The sequence below is a fragment of the Pinus tabuliformis genome, chromosome X (genome assembly GCF_031772625.1).
Source record: "Pinus tabuliformis cultivar Carrire ecotype Pingquan chromosome X, CPIR1, whole genome shotgun sequence".
Classification (NCBI taxonomy): Eukaryota; Viridiplantae; Streptophyta; class Pinopsida; order Pinales; family Pinaceae; genus Pinus; species Pinus tabuliformis.
Window position 1 is genome coordinate 1126786799 of NC_142308.1, and position 19567 is coordinate 1126806365.

Below are 19567 nucleotides of genomic sequence, written 5' to 3' on the forward strand. Positions count from 1 at the left end.
CTTCATAATTTCCCTTCCATTCATTCTTTATTTCAACATGGATTGGGGGTTCGAATGGGGGAATAAAAAAAACACACAGTTGAAGTTTTCAGTGGCATACTATGGATTATATATTGTTGCAGAGATTAGTTATGCCACTCAAGGATGATTATTGTGGTTCATTAACTTTTAACTCCATTGAATGCTCCTTTGTCTCAGTTTAAGTTTCCGCTGGTGATATGGAACACAACATGAAAATGTTATTCAAAGGATTTTTCGAGAATGAGGTTGGACATGTGTGGTGAATGCACAAAGTTTTTTTGTAGGGGCTCGAAGTTCTTTCTCTGTGTTGAAGGTGATGGAGGCAAGGAGTCTACCATGGCAAAGATAAGTAACTTTCTCACCTTCTTGAAGGAAAAATATATGTAAGTTTATTTGGGTATCTTCTCAAATATTTCATAGAAAATATATATAAGATATATATATATATATATATATATATATATATATATATATATATATATATATATATATATATATATATATATATATATATATATATATATATATATATATATATATATATATATGTATGCAGTGAGGAATGTAAATAAAAAATGTGTATCTATTTTCTTCTCTTTTTCTTCTCTTTTGAAAAGATAAATTACTACATTATTTTCTCAAAAAGGAGAATTTATATATATTATGAATATAGAGGATTTACTACATTATTTTTCCAAAAATGAGAGTTTATATATATTCTGCATATAGAGGATTTTAATGATGTTATGTTCTTGGGAAAATAATGTATGAGAGATTTGCACATAAAAGTTAAGTAAATTTGTAGTTTCTCTCAGAAAAATTACATGTGAATCTTTTGTTTTAAAAGCTAAGTAGCTTTGTCATTTTCTTGGAATAAATTACACGAGATTCTTGCTAGTAGCCAAGATATCCTCTTGAGAAAAGATGCATGAGACATCTAAATTTCTTGAGGATATTGCTATTATATATTTTCTTGGTAAAGAAAATATATTAATACATGTAGATAAATATTGTTATTACTACATATAGAAAGAGATTGTTATTATATATATTTGCAACATTAAAAGATAAGTAACCTTGCTTGTCTTTATATAACATTGCATATGCCTTTTATGTAAGAAAAGATAGGATGCATGCTCTTTTCTTAAAAAATGGATTTCGTACTAGTGTTTGAAATGATAATAAATCCAAGTTATTTTATTGGAAGTGAATATAGATTAAAGAGGGTAATTTGTGAAATATTTTCATGGGTGGTGAAAATAAAAGAGAAAAGTTAATTAGATTATTTTTCTTGGAAAGTGGGATTTCCTTTTGAAAAGTGTGGTTTTAATAACTACCTTATGTGTTTATAAGACAAGTCTTTGTTGAAAAATAAATAAATAAATAACTATGACCTTTTGGTTAATTAGAATAAACAAATCTTGTGGTGTTCTTGAAAAGAACACAATGGTTTTGTGGTTAATCATGGTACAATATTTTCGTAGCGTTGGAAAAGATTAGTTATTTAATAAATCCATGTGAAATATTCCCATGGATTCTTATGCGTAAGAGAGTTCTTTTGAAAAAAATACGTAGTTACGAGAAAATATAATGACCTATCCATAGATGAAATGCACAAAGGTAATATAAGTCATAGGAATATTATTTAGAAAGAATATGTTTTTCTTGTGTGTGAAAGATACGTTAATTGTGTTAATTCCTTTGCAAGAGTTTGCAAAAGTTATATGTTTTGGTGAGTAAAAAGGTAAACGATTTGTGTGTTTCATATAGGATAGTTTGATATAATTGCATGGTTTAATGCATAAAATGTTGCCATTATTATTATCTTAGTTTCTATGCCCAAAAGAAAGGTTGATGATTATACTTTCTTGAAAACAAATGCATGAGAAATTTGTTATGATACTTTCTTGGAAACAATGCCTACTAACTTTGTACATAAATTATAGATAAACTATGTTGGGTTCTTGAAAATAACTATGTGAAAAGAAACACATATGTAGAAGCATAGAAACAATAGTTAATTACACATATGAAGATATAACTAGTGTGTTAGATCTTTTAAAGAGAAACATGGATTTGTGTGCAGAAAAGAATAAGTATTATGGAAAGTAAAACAAGTAGTTACTTGAAATAAATGTACTATATTTCCTTTTTCAAATACAGTTACTTAGCTACATGCGTAAAGAAGAAGCTAAGGGGCTATCTCTCTTCGAATAAGTTGTTATCTAATTAAATGCATGAAAAACAAAGGTAAGTTTCTATTATCCTTTAAGTGAAATGAAAGATAAGTTTCTAGTATCCTTTAAGTGAATTGGATGGTTACGATGGTTTCTTTCCTTTGTAAAATACATTTACTTAGTTACATGCACAAAGAAGAAGCTAAGGGCTACTTCGAATAAATTTTTATCTAATTACATGCATGAAAAACAAATATAAGTTTCTCGTATCCTTTAAGTGAAATGAAAGATAAGTTTCTAGTATCCTTTAAGTGAAATGGATTGTTACAGTGGTTTCCTTTGGATATGAACGTGTGCTGGTGTGAGAATGACATAGTAATGGGGTAATTATTTTGACATGCTTGATAATTATTTGTTTATACATGCACAATATTATTAGAAGAACCATGTTGTGATATTATATTTTCATCTGATGTATGCTCATGAATAGATGTTAAAAGTTAGCTTTTAAATAATGATCATTGATTGATTAATACTTTATCTAATCATATTACCAAATATTGTTGATGACAACAATGATAGGAAATGATGGTGATTTGTGCAAAAGACAAATTTTGTTTAACATTGTGGTGGATAAGAACTAATGGTCCATGCTAATAAGTACAAGTTGCAGGATGGTCCACTGATAGGACAATCATGCCACAAGGATGTAGAGAGTGTGATATGTGGATAAATGGTTTCATGAACTTTGTAATGTATTTTAGCTAGGTATGTGGTATTTTAATGATATTTCGTTGTAATATTTTATAGAAGTGGATAAGGGATGGACTCCCTTATAAGATGGAGTCCCTTATAAGCAATTGAGTGAGGGGTGAACACCTTCATGAGCATTTAATAATAAAATGAAACGTTTGTTGGTTTTCACCCTATGGGGTTTCGAGGGTATATCGGTGTTCAATGTTGTGATTGCTTATTATGTCGGTTTGGTTATGTTGATTCCTTGCATAATGTGATGTTGATAATGTCAAGTATGTGATTAATTAATGTTGTTAAAGGAATCATGAAATAGATGCAAGGTTACAACATACATTTTATGTTAATATACTACAAGAGTGGTTGTTAATGGTTATGCAACTTACTATTGGGTAAAAGCATGTTAATATGTATCACTTTTTCCCTTTTTGTGGCAAAGAAGTTTTATAAAAATAAATGGAGTTGGAATGTTTACTCTTAAATTTACAAAATCATCAAAAACTAGGTGGTGGTAAAAGAAAACAAAACATGTCAATTTAAATTCAATTTCATGTCATATTTTTCTAAAATTTAATATATAATTTTTATCTAATTTATTCATTTTCTTTAAAAGGTATCATTAATATTTTACATAAATTTTTAAGTAGTGAGAAAACTGCGACCCCCCATTTCTCTATTGATTTATGTTTTTTAATTCCAATTTCTTTACGAGATGTGTTGTAAACATTCTAAAGATTGCTAAACAAATTTAAAAATAAAAAGTAAGCATATTTTTTAATTATTATTAAAATACTAGTAAAAATGATCATATTTTCATATATATAAAACCGCGACCCAAGAAACTACCCTTTCAAGTTTATAAAATCAAATTTTTTTAATAGAAATTTGAAAATAACATATAACAAAATGTTAAAATTATTTTTTGAAAAATTGTAAAATATATTTTATATTTTTTATAATAAAATTTTTAATTATGATTATAATAACGTATTTTATATTATTCAAAATAAAATATATAAAATTATTTGTTTAGAAATTCTACTTCTATTTTTATATATATTTTTAAAGAGTTTTAGTATTTCATTTAACTTTACATAAAGTTATTTATATTTTGTGAGTGATTAACCATAGTTTTTACCAATATTTACTATCAGTTGACTTATTTGCAAATTTAGTATTTACTTTTTATAACATTATTTATATTTTCTGGACCCATTAAATAGGTTCACTATAGCTTTTACCAAAATTTATTGTGAGTTAGCTTTGTTACAAATTTAGCATTTATTTTTTATAATTAACAAGTATGAAACTCAACTCATTTAATTGATATTTCTATATTATTTTTTTTATCTTTTTTCATTTGAGTACTTTTTTGCTTTTGCCATATATTCCTCTACTAAAGTTACTTTATGTACTAATGAACATCCTATCTAATGGTTAATGAGGAATCTATAGTAGTGATTTGATTAATTACCTATGGGTAGTTTGTGTAAAAAAATTCGAACTCCCTGCATTTTCATGTGAGGTTACCAAGGTATATTACATTTTTAATTATATATTATTTGATGGGATTTATTTAATTATATAATATTTCATGTTTTTATATTTATTTTTAAAATTATTTTTAAATTTGTAAATTAGAAATTAATTAATAATTATCTTAGTAAAAGAGTTAATACTTTTTCAATAGTCAATAATTGAGTTTTAACAAGAAACTTATTGATGTATGTATATAGGAAAACTTATTGATGTGAGTGTGTCCTTTATTTTTGTTATAAATATATTGAAAAGGTAAGAAAGCTAAAAAGTTTTGCAAAATCATTCCAAAAATGTCGATTTGTCGAACTTTTGTTGAGGGAGTATGAAAAGAAGGAGAAGCCCACCTTGAAAAGTACAAGCAAAATCACTTTTTCACACAACAATAACTATATACCATAAGTTTGTATTATAAAAAGAATTTTTGTTTATGTAAAACTATAAACATTATTATAAATTTATCAAATAGTTTTTTAACTAATAATGATTACTATTAATATTGATAGTCTATATGTATATACATAACATTAGCTAATAAAAAATAAATGGATATCACATTTATGGTGGGCTGATGTGGGTAGATTTAGAGAATTTTTCAATAGAAGAGAGATTGCAATCTAAAGATTATACCAATGGAGATAATGTTTTCCAGCATTCATTTTCCATGAATATTTCTATGGGCATGTTCTCTTTAGGACATCCTTAAATCCTTAATCCTTGTTGGATCATTAAGTAACTCTCACACTTTAAAAGTATAAAAATTATCCCTCCAAATATGATGAAAGGACTCCAATGCTTGCACATTATAAATTGTTTGAGACTTGTTGGGTATGCTATCTTTAAGACATCTCCAAATCCTTGTTGAATCACTCAAGTAACTCTCACACTTGAAAAGCCAATAGTATAAAAATGCTTCCTCCAAAGATGACGAAAGGACTCCCATGCTTGCATATTATAAATTGCGGAAGACTTGTTGAGGTGATGATCCAGGTGGATATTGGTGGCGACCTGCCACGTCCACTTGGACCCCCACCATTGTTTCTTTTATCTTTTCAATTTCCTTAATTGTAGCATAGTTTACTATTTTTAGCATTTTTTCGGGTTCTGAACTTCTGGAGACGTTTTGAGGCCCTAAATGACATTTTTTGGGAAAACTAGGAGCAACATGGGTCCATGGACTGATGTTTCTATTCCCAAAGTTGTAGCTCTCAGATAGATCTTTCTAACGAGATACTGTGTGCGTCAAGCGAAGATCGTATGCCAACGTTACGACCCCAGAAAGTTGATATACCAATTTACCCAAATAGGGCCCACAGTTTGGCGTTTCATCTTCTAGGGTTAGGTTTTTGGATGTTTATGGTTTTCGATTGTTTCCGAACAATAAATAGGCCTTCAAGCCTCATTGTAACATAGTTAAGAGGCATGTAGCCACCACATCTCTTCTCAGAGATAAGCTACCATTGCCCAAGCTGGTTTATTTCCATTGATGTTTGTAAGCATATTTTAGTATTTTACATTAATGAAGTGAAGTATTATTTCTGCTGCATCTCTATGTTTATGGTTATCTCTATAATTTGTTGTGTTCTTGCTTAAATCTGGATCAATGGTATCAAAGTGGTCTACTTTTTCTCTGTTTTTCTTTGCATGTCCCCAATGAGGTTGGGTAATAAGGAGTTAGGGCTAGAACTGGTCGAACCTTTGCAAGATTAGCCTCGCAAATCCCAACGGCCTCCCATGGTGGATGAAAAGAAAGATGAGGGGGCATGAGATCCTATCAAAATGTTGCTTGAAGAAGCCCTCGAGCGACAAAAGAACACGATGATGGATAGCTTTGCCTAGATCCTTAAGTGGCTACCGAGGGGTGACACATCGGCTTCCAACAACTATTCTGGAAATGCCACACCATTTAAGGTACAAGTTAATTTTTAAATCCCATATTGGAGGGTCAGATAGATGTAGATGCCGTCAATAAATGGTTAAATCTGTTAGAGGGTTATTTTTTTGTTCATGATTTTTCCAGTTGGCAAAAGATTATTTTCACTCTTCTCAAAGCAGCCCCCCACATCAAGGACTGGTGAGAAACCTACTACATGTAGAAGGATGAAAGTACAAACTCACTATTTTCAGCTGCACCCACTTGGGATTCATTCTGAAATGCCATCAAGGAGCAGAACTACCTTGTTGGAAGCTATGAGGATCAATACATAAAATGGACCATGCTGCAGCAGGGAAGGGACCAAGACGTGCCGGAGTTTACCAATATTTTCCATACCCTTCGCAAAAAGTTGGGTATCAAGGATTCAGAGCACCATTTGGTACTCAAATACTGTGGCTGCCTGCACAAGTACAACCAGGAAGAAATAGAATTCTTGAACATCCCCTCACTCAACACGGCCTACCGATATGCCATCAAGGTTGAGTAAAAGTTTAAACAGAAGAAGCGAGACTTTGGATCTGCGAATCTGAAGCAAGGGAAAGGTGCCCCCAAACCGCAGAACAAAGGACAAAGCCAAGGTGGGGTGGTCCAAGACAACCCGCTAAAGCTGAAAGCAAAGAAGAGCGACATGAAGCCAAAAAAGGACACAAGAAAGTGGTGTGAGTTCCATAAGAGCTCCACTCACAACACAAGTGAGTGTCGGGTCAAGTAGTCACTAGTGGCCGAGCTAAAGGTTTCAGAATCAGATGCATGTTTTGACTCTGAGACAGAACCCAATAAGGGGAATGACAAAGGGAAGCAGATTATCGATGCAGAGCCTAATGCCACCGTTGCCACCACGAAGATCTAGAAGGAGGAACCTGCAAATCCAAAGGACGAGGAGCATCTCTTCCACTCCCAGATGTGGGTAAAGGGATCCCCGCTACAATTCATTGTCAACAGCGAGAGCCAAAAGAACCTCATTTCGGCAGAGGTCGTGAAGTGGCTGGGTTTACCGACCATAGCACATCCACTACCGTACACCATTGTATGGCTTCACCAAGGACGGGATCTTCACGTGAGCCAACAGCCTCACCTTCCATACAAAATTAAGCCCTTCACGGATGAGGTATTGTGTGACATTGCTCCCCTTGAAGTTTGTGATGTATTATGAGGACAACCATACTTTTGGAAGTGACATGTTGTGTATGAATCAAGGCCCCGTGCTGTTATTGTTACTTTGGGAAATAAGTTGTATAGGATACCGGAGGTAGCACCGCCTACCACCATCTCTTTGTTTACTGTAAACAATGTAGTAATCTCATTTCCAAAACTAGGAAATTTGTTTTCCTGATGATATGCCCTCAAGGAAAGAAGAAGACGGTGGTCGTGACCTCCAAACAAGGCCCCTCCACACGACAACTACAGATGGACAAGGTTGTGGAGGAGTACAAGGACATCGTCACCTCCCCTGTAGGGGTTCCTCTGCACTCTCAAGTCAAGCACTCCATCGATCTGACCCTAGGTGCACCACTACCCAATGGAACAATCTAGCGATGCTCCTTTCTGGAGAATGATGAAATAAAGAGGCAGATTTAAGAGCTGCTACAGAAAGGTCACATCCATCCATTTCATCGCCCTATGGGAGTTTGATCGTGTTTCTACAGAAGAAAGATGGGACTTGGAGACTCTGTATTGACTATCAGGTGCTGAATAAGATCACTATCTGTAATAGTTACCCGATCCCATGGATTGATGACCTCTTCGACCAATTGAAGTGGGAAAAATATTTCAGCATGATTGATTTGAAGTCAGGATATCACCAGGTACCAATCAAACCCTCTGATGTGTGGAAGACTACCTTCAAAGCCAAGGAGGGCCTTTTCGAATGGTTGGTTATGCATTTCGAATTGGCAAATGCTCTTGCAACCTTCATGAGGCTAATGGATGACATCTTGCAGCCATTCACCAACTCATTGGTAGTGGTATACTTGGATGACATCCTAATCTTCAACCAGAGTTGGGAAGAACACCTCCACCACATCCAACAGGTTCTCCAAACACTGTGGCAACATAAGCGATGTGCCAATTTGGAGAAATGCACTTTTGGCATGACCCAAGTTCAATATCTAGGATAGATTATTGATGAACAGGGGGTGCATGTGGATCCATCCAAGATCTAGGTCATTCGAGATTGGCCATCTCCAACCACTTTGACAAAGCTCCGGAGCTTTCCAAGTCTTGCCAACTTCTACAACAAGTTCGTGTTGGGATTTTCTCATATCACTTGGCCCTTGAGTCAAGTCACCAAGGGAGGAGTGAAAGAAAAATTCTTTTGGTCTGAATCTCAACATAAGGCATTCAAAGAGTTGAAAGATCGCCTCTGCACGACAGCAGTGCTCGCATTACCAGACTTGCAACAACCATTTGAGGTCGAGATAGATGCCTCTAACTATGCTATTAGGGTAGTCCTTACTCAACACGGGCATCTAGTGGCATATCACAGTGAGACACTTTCAGACACAATTCGGAAGTATCCCACTTATGACAAAGAGATGTATTCCATTATGTAGGCCTGCCGACAATGGAAGCATTAAATTTTTGGGAAGGAAACGATCATCCACACAGAACACCAACCCCTGCAATTCATACAGACCCAAGGGAAATTACAAAATGATCGCCATCAGAAGTGGTCCACATACCTACAACAATGCCATTTGAATATCAAGTATAAGAAGGGTAGCACCAATAATGTTGTAGATTACCTCAATTGACCACTGATCATGGCGTTAAGCACTGTGCTCAACTCTTGTGGGCACGAGAATTCTGATTGGCCACTTATCTACAAAAGCGACCCATAATTTGGCCACAGATACTAGACACTCTTGGAGGGTCAGCATGTTCCAGATTTTCACCTCCAAGATTCCCTATTATGCCACCTTGGTCGCCTTTGTGCTCCTTCAAGCGAGCGTGCCAAGATGATTTGGGAAGCACACTATAGTCAGGCTACTAGACATTTCGGGGTCAAGAAAATGCTGACAATATTGCAGAAGTATTTCTATTGGCTGAATCTTCGACAGGATGTCGGGAAGTACATCAGATCATGCACTGCCTGCATCATTGCCAAACCGACCATGAAGAAGAAATGCCTCTATACCTCGCTGCCTACCCCTAGTTTATCGTGGGAATCCATCTCCATGGATCACATGTAAGGCCTTCCTTCCACTAAGCATGGAAATGATTATGTTTTTTGGTCATTGACAGGTTCTCGAAGATGGCCATTATGGTTGTCTGCAAGAAGAATATCACAACGAAAAACCACTTCTAAACTCTTCTTTGAACAAGTGTGGGTACACTTTGGGATCCCACAGTCTATCTTCTGAGATTGGGACATCAGGTTCCTTAGTACATTTTTGTCCAGTCTTTGGTTGATGCTCGACACCAAACTCACTAAGTCCACATCCTTCCATCCTCAAACTGATGGCCGGATGGAGGTTGTCAACAGGATGATTGTACACATTCTACATATGTACAACTCAAAGCATCCACGCACATGGGACGAGAGCCTCCATTATGTTCAACACAGCTACAACCGGGCTCTCCATAGCTCGACTAGCCACAACCCTTTTCAGGTGGGCTTGGGATTCCAGCTACTATGTCCCATTGATGTGGCCATGCCATTGTAGCTACTCACGCATATTTGGCTCATGTCCAGTTCGAAATAGATAAGGCAAACAACTTCATTGAGCACATCCAACATATTCGCCTGCAGGTCTATGACATTCTGGAGAAATCAAATGCCAAGTACAAACAACGACATGATCAACATCGGGTGCCACACAAGTTTCAGGTGGGCGACAAAGTCTGGTTGCATTTGCAAAAGGAATGCCTTACCGGAGCCTATCGGAAATTCAGACCACTCCGATATGGTCCTTACACCATTACCAAGGTTGTGGGAGACAATGCATTTGAGCTCAGTATTCCCCCATTCCTTAGCCTGAACCCAGTGTTCAATGTGGACCGCCTTCGACCATACTTTCCACCATTACTAGACACATCCGATATTGCAGAACAACTGACACCCACAGAGTTAAATCTAGATTGCATGGAACAAGCTGCAACTAATCAGATCATAGACACACAAATCAAGCACACTCGCCAACAGAATATCCAACTATATCGAGTTGTCAAAGCAGGCCAACTCCTTCACCAGGGCAAGTGGCTCACCAGGGACCAAGTTGAGTAGAAGTTTCCTCATCTCATGGAGAAACTCAATGCAATGGGGACCATTGCTTCCTAATGGGGGAGGAATGATCCAGGTGGATATTGGTGGCCACTTGCCAAGTCTACTTGGACCCCCACCATTATTTCTTTGAGATTTTTAGTTTCCTTAATTGTAGCACAGTTTATTATTTTTAGCAGTTTTTCGGGTCCTAAAATTCCGGAGCCATTTTGAGGCCCTAAACGATGTTTTTTGGGAAAAGTGGGAGCGACATGGGGCCCTGGAGTGATGTTTCTCTTCTCAAAGTTGTATTTTTTGGATAGATATTTCTAACGGAATATTATGCATGTTAAATGAAGATCGTATGCCAAAGTTACAACCCTAGGAAGTTGATGTACCAATTTACCCAAACAGGGCCCATAGTTTAACGTTTCATCTTCTAGGGTTAGGCTTTTGGATGTTTAGGGTTTTCCATTATTTCTCAACACTAAATAGGCCTTCGAACCTCATTGTAACACAATTCAGAGGCATGTAGCCGCCACATCTCTTCTCAGAGATAAGCTACCATCGTCTTGGCTAGTTTATCGCCATTGTTGTTTGTAAGCATATTTCAGTATTTTACATTAATAAAATAAAGTATTATTTCCGCTACATCTCTGTATTTATGGTTATCTCTGTAATTTGTTGCATTCCTATTTAAATCCAGATAAGGTGAAATGGCATGATTGCACATTATAAATTGTGGGAGACTTGTTGAGGTGAAATGGTCAATATTCCAAGTTATTTCCCATATTCTATATTGGAGTTCATTGAGGTATAATTAGTTATATCTTTAATGGACATGTAACTACCACAAGTAGCAAACATATAATTAAAAATGATGTATGAGATATTTTAATGATATCACTAATAATACTTATTATTGAAAACAAAAGCATTTCAATAACTAAGATCAAAGTATGAAAAAAATTGGTTCCAAAAATAAAATAAAAATTATTTTCCCCAAAATCAAACTTTAATTATATATAATAATAAGCTTTTCAAATAAATGATTATCTAGAGGCTAATCTTATACATTAATCCCATATTTCAATCGATACCCTAAAACTATGGATCTATCTAAAGAACTTGTATACCATTTCTTACCTAAACCATTTATTCTTTAACATCATTTCACTTACAAAAATATTACAAGGATCCTCAAAATATTCCATTATAAAAAATAAATATGAAAATAACCCAATCTATCTAACTAACATGTATACCATTTCTTACCTAAACCATTTATTTGTTTAACCAATTTAACTTACAAAGATTCAATTATAAAAAATAAATATGAAAGCAACTCAATCTATCTAACTAACTTGTATACCATTTCTTACCTAAACCATTTATTTTTTTAACATCATTTCACTTACAAAGAGATTACAATGTTCCTCAAAGGATTTAATTATAAAAAAAGCGATATGAAAGTAACTCAATCTATATAAGTAACTTGTCTACCATTTCTTACATAAACCATTTATTTTTTTAACATCATTTCACTTTTATTCATTAGACTATCACAAATTCCTACCATAGTCGCCAGAATGACCGACCGTCACGTTTCTTAGACTATCAGATATGCCCGTGCAAGTTGCAACACTTGTAAATAGTCTTCATTAAACCAAATAGACGGGAATCAATATTCCCATGACAAAAATCTACTTATCAATTCTCAAAGAAAGCTATGACGTTATCATAGAGCTCCTCCTTGCCATTGATGGATGAGACGAAGTCCAAATGGGCAAATTTGGGCTTCGAAACATATTTGTATCCCGCTCTCAACTCACTCTTCAGTCTTTCCACGTCCTGTGGGTCTGCAAGGGGGTCTAGATCTCCATAAGCGAGGAGCAAGTTTTGGGTGGGCACTCTGGAGAGATCATATGCCGGAGGATATATGGAATTATACCTCTGATTGTTCTCTGCAGCCCCATAATCATATTTCTGAAACTTGTCTGCTCTATATACTGCATGCACCCATGGCTGAAAACTGGTTCAATAACCAACAGAGAGATATGTGGAACCAAGAAAGTATATTGAAATATATCTATATATATATGTATGGAATTACAACTCACATTGATAAAAATGAATGAGGTTCTTGGTGGAGGTCGATTGGGCCGATTCATACAACGACTCATATCTAGAATTGTTGATGCAGCAGTTTGGCCCTGGCGTTCAACTCCACTTCAATAGTGTTAGTAGTTTTAGCATGAATTCATTAAAAGAATTATAGATATATTGCTCAACAAAGCCGTGGCAGCTTTTTCTGATTATTATTATTTTTTCAAGAAAAAGGGTTTGCTTTTCTCAACTGAAGTCTTGAAGTCTTGTTAGGGATTGAATAACCAGAGTCTCAAAACTAAAACTCCCCACTTAACCATTAAACTACTTGTAAAGCCAAAACCATGTGTTACCTAATTATCAGACCACATCCACCTGATTCAAGAAAAAAAAGTTTAATTATTACCTGTAAAAGTCGAAATCAAATCCCTAATGCACTCCAATTGTGCTGCAGAGCATGCAAAACCAATAATTTCTTGTCCCGTTTTCCTGTACAGTTAGAAAATATTTCAATGGAATGTGTACTGTGGCTCTTGTCTGATACAGAATTTATTTCTACTTTTTAGTTATACTTACGTTTTTGGATTGAAGTCATAGATGCCGAGTACCTCGAGTAACTGACATGATGCATGGAGGTAGATTAAAATAAAAAGAAAATGGGTTAATAAATTAGCAAATATAAATGAACTTTTGAAGAAGTGCTCTCGGGAGTCATCTGGGCCACAGTTGGAAGTGCTACAACAGCTACCATTGGGAGGTGGGAAACGTAAGCAACTGGAGCCAATAATGTCACTTTGTGCATAATATCCAGTAGATTCCCTTCACTTAGTGCAGCCAGTGCAGATTGAGCTCCCTGTCGTTGAGGCCAAACGTTTTGGAAAAACAAGAATGATCATGTTAGTTGTCCATGACAGAAAAAGCTCCTGATCGGGCCCTGGCAAGTTACAATTAAGGATATAATAATCACCTGAGAGAAGCCGATGAAATGGATCTTTTTGTTTGCAATGTTGCTCACCAGATGCAGCATGCTGGGAACGTCGAAGGCTGCCAATTCGTCCAAACTCCAATTCCAGTATGCCTCACGAAAGGATGGTCATAAATCAGTATCACTTCTACATACATAATTACTTCTCATCAATCCCCAATAAGAATTAAAATACGTGTTTTGTTATACATCTTACATTATAAAATTAATTTTACTATTATTTCTAAAAATTGATATATATTTAAAAAATATTAATTAAAATTCTTAATGGTAGAAATTTTTAATCTAGGATGCGTTACAATACTATTGAACAATATTATAATTTATTATCTAAAAAATCAGTAAATATCTATATCCATATATATAGATAGTCTAACCAAACTGTATTTTGGTTTTAAAAATCATGAAAATTTCTGCAATATATTTTTTGTAAATCTATGTTACAACTGTGAAACTTCATAGGTGCTTTAGGATTTTTTATGGTGTTGAATCTATTTTCATCATCAAAAATATGATTTAAACACCCCTTCAAAATTTCTTAAAATTTTTTGTTGTCACAACAATTCCTCGACCTAATATACATAAATATTACATTTAAAAAAAAATCAATTATTAATTAAATTAAAATTATGAAAACCATATTCAAAAATAATTAAACACACTTATTAACATAAATATTACGTTTTAAAACCATCTCAATTATGTTGAAAGCATTCTAATAATATTGATTAACACTTTTGGAATTTGATAGATTGCAAATAGATAAATAATTAGGCTAGGGTTCAAGATGTCATGATTTTTATATCAACAAAATAAAAATCCCCATTTCAAAACACTTTTGAATTTGATAGATTACAAATAGATAAATAATTAGACTAGGCTCCAAGATGTCATGATTTTTATATCAACAAAATAAAAATCCTCATTTCAAAATAATAAAACAAAATAATATTTATTTTAGATTCTTTTGAAAGGATTTTTTTGAAATAAAATAATATTTTAATTACCTATTATATTATATTATATTATAAATGGTTTAATTGAATTTTGAAATTAAAAAAAAAAATGAAAAGTGCTTTTAAATTATTTGCATTATTTTTATCTGTATAATATAATATTAGTATACATCTATGGTAACTAGGGATCTAACATGAGAGATCAAATTTCTTCGTTCTTAATTTTTTTTCCTTGTAAAGTATAGTGTGTTATTTTTTATTGTTTTATAAATTGTATTTTTAAATGCTAAAATAGAGTATATATATGACCAAATAAACTTTTTAACCATAATTTTTTGTTTTCCATGATATATACATAATTGTTTTAAAATGATATATAAGATATACTTAATTTATATTAAAATATTTTGCATCACATGTACATAGAGGCATTTTATCACCCAAATTAAAATGGATTTTTATCATTAATATATTTTTAAGTATATGCCAATATTAATTCTTATTAAAATATATTATTGATAACTCATATTGAACATTTTTGTTTTCGTTTTTGACATCTACATAAATTAGTTAATATAGATTTTCAAATAGTTTATTTAAATCTCTTGTTGAAATATTTTGAAAAGTATAAGATCTAAACATTTTACTAGTACATATTTTTACTTCTATTCATTTTTTTTATTATATCCCATATTTATTTTTCTATTTAAGATATAATTTATAATTTATAATTTTATTTTAAAGGGGATGGTCATAAAGACATAGTTACATATCTCCTCATATTGAACTATAGAAAAAGCCTCTAGACTCAAAATTATTTATTTCATAATATGTTAATTTCAAAATTTATTAAAAGAATAAATACATGTGAAATATATATTTATGTTGTGATATGTTAGCTTTGAAATTTGTAAAGTTAAACAATAGAAAATATATGTTTTATAATAAATGTAATTACAAAATGTGACTTAAAAATTGTATTAAATTATTTCAATATTAATAATAATATGTAATATATATTCAAATAATCCTATGTGTCCCGTCCGTGTAACTAATAGGAAAGTCCCAGTACCAAAGGAAGCAAGACCATAGCTTGGCTCAGTTTCTGGATGTAAGATAATCCAGCTGACGGGGTAGTATTTGAGAGCGTTGATTCATGGATTGAAATCTCTTTCTGGTGTTGCCCTCCCTCCCTCTAAGCTCTATCCCCCTGGTCTAACCTGAAATCCGCTCAAAGATGAATGGGGTTAATGAGACCCACCCAACCACGCATAAACAAAATAGCTAGTGACTGGGACCGCCCCAAATACATAAAGAAGAAACGAAAGCTTAATCGCTGAGGCCTACCACCTATCTATGCCAGTTGTTTGTTCGACCCAAAACCCTAACTAAATATCCCCAACCGGTTGGTTCAACCCACAAACAGGGCTGCGGTTCCCGATACCTCTCTCTCCCTACAGGGTCTTACGTGAATGGGTAGCTCGGATGGTTTTATAAATCCCAACTAAACGCTTAATGGGGAGTTCGGGGCTATAGAATAAACATTTATAATAGATAATTATTTTTATTGGATTTTGGTATATTAATTCTTTTAATTAATATTTTTGATAGTGATAAATAAAAGACATTGTTGCCATATTTTTGTTATTTCTTTTATTTTAAGGTATTAAATTTCATATTAAATATTTTAATTTTTAAAATTATATTGATCTTCACCATTATTTAATACAATTGTGAAATTAACATTACATCATATAAATCTATAATTATTTTTTCACATTCACCTATCATTACAATTATAAAATTACTATACAAATAACTTATTATTTTATATATATATATATATATATATGAAATTAGTGTGTTTTGTGATGAAATATATACTATAATATATTCCATACTAAAATATAAAATATATTTTAGGTTTATGTTTTTTATAATAAACAATATATTATTTTAGTATGTAGATTTTTTTGAGGTAATATTATGATCTTGAATATTTTTTAGAGTATGGTGTAGATTTATTGAAGCGTTCATAACATTCTAGAAGAACTCATATATATGATGATGATGATGATGGTTAAGGTCCGTTGAGACCAAATAATGATCTATTGGACCTAAAAAGACAAATTATTTATTTTTGCTGCTTGCCTCCCCATTGGAAAGCTTGGAGGCTTCTCTCCAAGCTTTTTGATATATATAATTATATATATAAAATAAATAATAAAATAAAATAAGATTTACAAAAAATATAAAATTATAATAATAAGTTATTATTATTTTGAAACCTATATATATTATAATATTTTTATATTAAGTTTATTATATTATTTTATATAGAAAAAGTTTGAAAAATAATAAAGTTTGAAAAAGAACATATTAATATTATAGGGAAGAAAAGAAAATATTTAAATTATTTAAAAATAATGTTTAAAAACAATAAATAATTATAATCTATTAATATAAGAATTAAAATTAAAATTCACATTAATTTAAAAAATATGAAAATTCAATTTATTTTTTATATAATAAATTATTAAAAACTAATTAAGGCAATTATATATATATGATTCTTAGTTTTTTATAATAAATTTTCTGGATTCATGTCATGGATATTGATTTGAAAATAATTTAATTTTAACACAAAGAAACAAATTTTATTGTAATAGTTTTTTTTATCATGTTATTCAATATAAGCCATTATTTTATATATATATATATATATATATTTCAACATACCCGAGGATGGTAATGAAAAGCAAATGACAATAACCCTAACGTTTGCAAAGGCCGAACCGTATTATTTTGGGTGTATAGATCAGATAAATTTCTGTTAATATTCTAAGAAAGATGTATGATAATAACGTAACTTCGATCAATTTTAACCAGCGCTTAAGTTTGCTTTCTATGGAGTTTAATTCCTCCCCGGGCATCAATCCATAACATATGATGAATCGAAGATTTTGATATAAATACCTCGCCTTTCTCTGTGAGATATTCATGGCCATGGCTGAAACTGGTGGTTCGACCATTCCCAATCCACACATCGTAACCCGCATCTGCCAGAACAAACGCAGGGGATACATCTGCTTCATCAGGGGGGTTCACCACCCATGACTGCCCACTCTGCCATAAACATTTTCAGATCAGCCTAGGCTGGAACTAAACACGGAGAGGAAATTTTCAATTACAAAACTGCATATTAAATTACGAAAAAAATCGTGTATATATAATTTTGTTAAGAATTGAATTACAAAATTGAACCACAAAATTATGTGAGACTAAATCTCTACTCCTTACCTAACAATTAAATCACATTTTCTAAACTTTATTTGAATTAATTGAAACACTTCACATAGAAGAAATGGGTAACTACAAAAATTTATATTGAATTAAGAAAAAAATAGTGTTTGGAGCAGCTCTCAATTATATATAATTTTATTAAACATTGAATAGCAAAATTGAACTATAAACTATGTGAAACTAAATCCCTACCTAACAGTTAGACCAATCATCTAAACTTTACATGAATCTGTTGAAACACTCACCGACAAAACGCCGTGGTTCAAGAAGACAGGACCCTTTCGCTCCGAAGCAGATGACAGCGAACGAGAATTGATCCTCTGAACCCCCAGCCGAAACCCATCTGCGGTTGTAACCTGCAACAGTACTAGGCACAATAATTATGAGAAAACCAAAGGAAACATACAAATAAAAGTTAAACAAGATAGGGGTTCCTCATAAATTTATACAGTGTATTCATGGCAATCATATCTGGAAGAATAAGGCTCCACATTCGTGGAGCATAATGATAAACCGGACGACTCCTGTTCTACACCGATAACGTCCATATTCGCATGTGTGGCCACACTCAAGTGGGCCGAACATGTGAAAAGTAAAGCAAATATCATCATTTTCCACGTCTCCATAAAGGACCACAGATAAGGCAATCATTTTCCACGTCTCCATGAAGGACCACAGATAAGGCAATGAAGGGTACATATATATAACAAACAAACATGTATAACACAGAAATCAGATTATATATATATATGTTTGAGAGAGAGAGAACCAGCTGGGTACAGAAAAGTGAACCAGATAAGATGGTAAACATTAATTGGCTTTCATTGTGATGTATAATAAGATAACTATAATAAAAAGGAGATATTTGCCCCGGCACGAGATTTCCCCTAATCTTCGCCGGATGTGCTTGACGGTCTCCCATAATACGCCCACGCTCACTCGGGGACTTATTACTCCAGTTGTTCCAAGAGTCTCCGCTAGTTGAACCGCGTCCTGTAGACTCCCTGTTTCCATCCCCTTCGTCAGCTGTTGGATCGGGATACTCCTCCCTAGGTCCTCCAACTTGGAATGGATGGCGGAGCGTAGGTGGGAAGCTGTGATATGGATACGGTGCTTTGCTCTCCGGCGGGTCATATTTGCTGTGGCTGAGCCTACCTGAAAAGCAAAGAAAACGATTACATGTTGGACTGGCTTGCTGACGTTACTTGATAAAATTGTTCCACCCACAGTTAACAGTTGGGAGAAAAGGGGTGGTATAATTCCTATATCTATATATTTGGGTTTGTAATAAAATTTTGCACGAAACAATAGATTTTTTTTAATATCTAACTATGGGAATTTTATAGTTTTAATTTGTAATTTTAATAAAATTTTCAATTAATATATATATATATATATATATATATAATTAATAATAAAAAAAATTGTGCAATCAAATGTTTTTTCTATTTAAATTTTATTTTTGAATATATAAATTAAATTAATATTTTTGAAAAAATCTTTTAATATTTACATTATACAAATTTTATAACTTCAATTTATTATTCTAAACCATCTTTATTAAATTTCAAACAAAAAAGTTAAAAAAGGCCC

General features: G+C 32.8%; 1 protein-coding gene across 8 annotated transcripts; it reads right to left on the minus strand.

Moving 5' to 3' along the window:
• Positions 1 to 12073: 12073 nt before the first annotated feature.
• LOC149143797 (triacylglycerol lipase 2-like) lies at positions 12074 to 18643 on the minus strand. Of its 8 annotated transcripts, none has more exons than XM_089447299.1 (9): positions 18424 to 18643; positions 18220 to 18330; positions 17648 to 17797; positions 13746 to 13808; positions 13446 to 13583; positions 13307 to 13347; positions 13137 to 13219; positions 12745 to 12837; positions 12074 to 12633 (listed from the first exon to the last, which is right to left on the minus strand). In XM_089447299.1, the coding sequence occupies exons 1-9, from the start codon at positions 18598 to 18600 to the stop codon at positions 12335 to 12337; spliced, it is 1155 nt and encodes a 384-aa protein (XP_089303425.1). In that variant the 5' UTR covers positions 18601 to 18643; the 3' UTR covers positions 12074 to 12334. The 8 variants fall into 8 exon arrangements, 5 of the variants coding, with proteins under 5 accessions (XP_089303425.1, XP_089303424.1, XP_089303423.1 ...); XM_089447298.1 differs by having other exon boundaries at positions 13479 to 13583; positions 13698 to 13808; XM_089447297.1 differs by having other exon boundaries at positions 12076 to 12633; positions 13698 to 13808; positions 18424 to 18639.
• Between the last annotated feature and the right edge of the window lie 924 nt (positions 18644 to 19567).

Coding starts and splice junctions, on each gene's coding strand:
- LOC149143797 (XM_089447297.1), bottom strand. CDS start 18,600: ATGGAGACGTGGAAAATGATGATATTTGCTTTACTTTTCACATGTTCG. Junction 17,798..18,219: donor TGAACCACGGCGTTTTGTCG/GTGAGTGTTTCA, acceptor TGTTTATGGCAG/AGTGGGCAGTCATGGGTGGT. Junction 13,348..13,445: donor CACTTCCAACTGTGGCCCAG/ATGACTCCCGAG, acceptor GCATCATGTCAG/TTACTCGAGGTACTCGGCAT.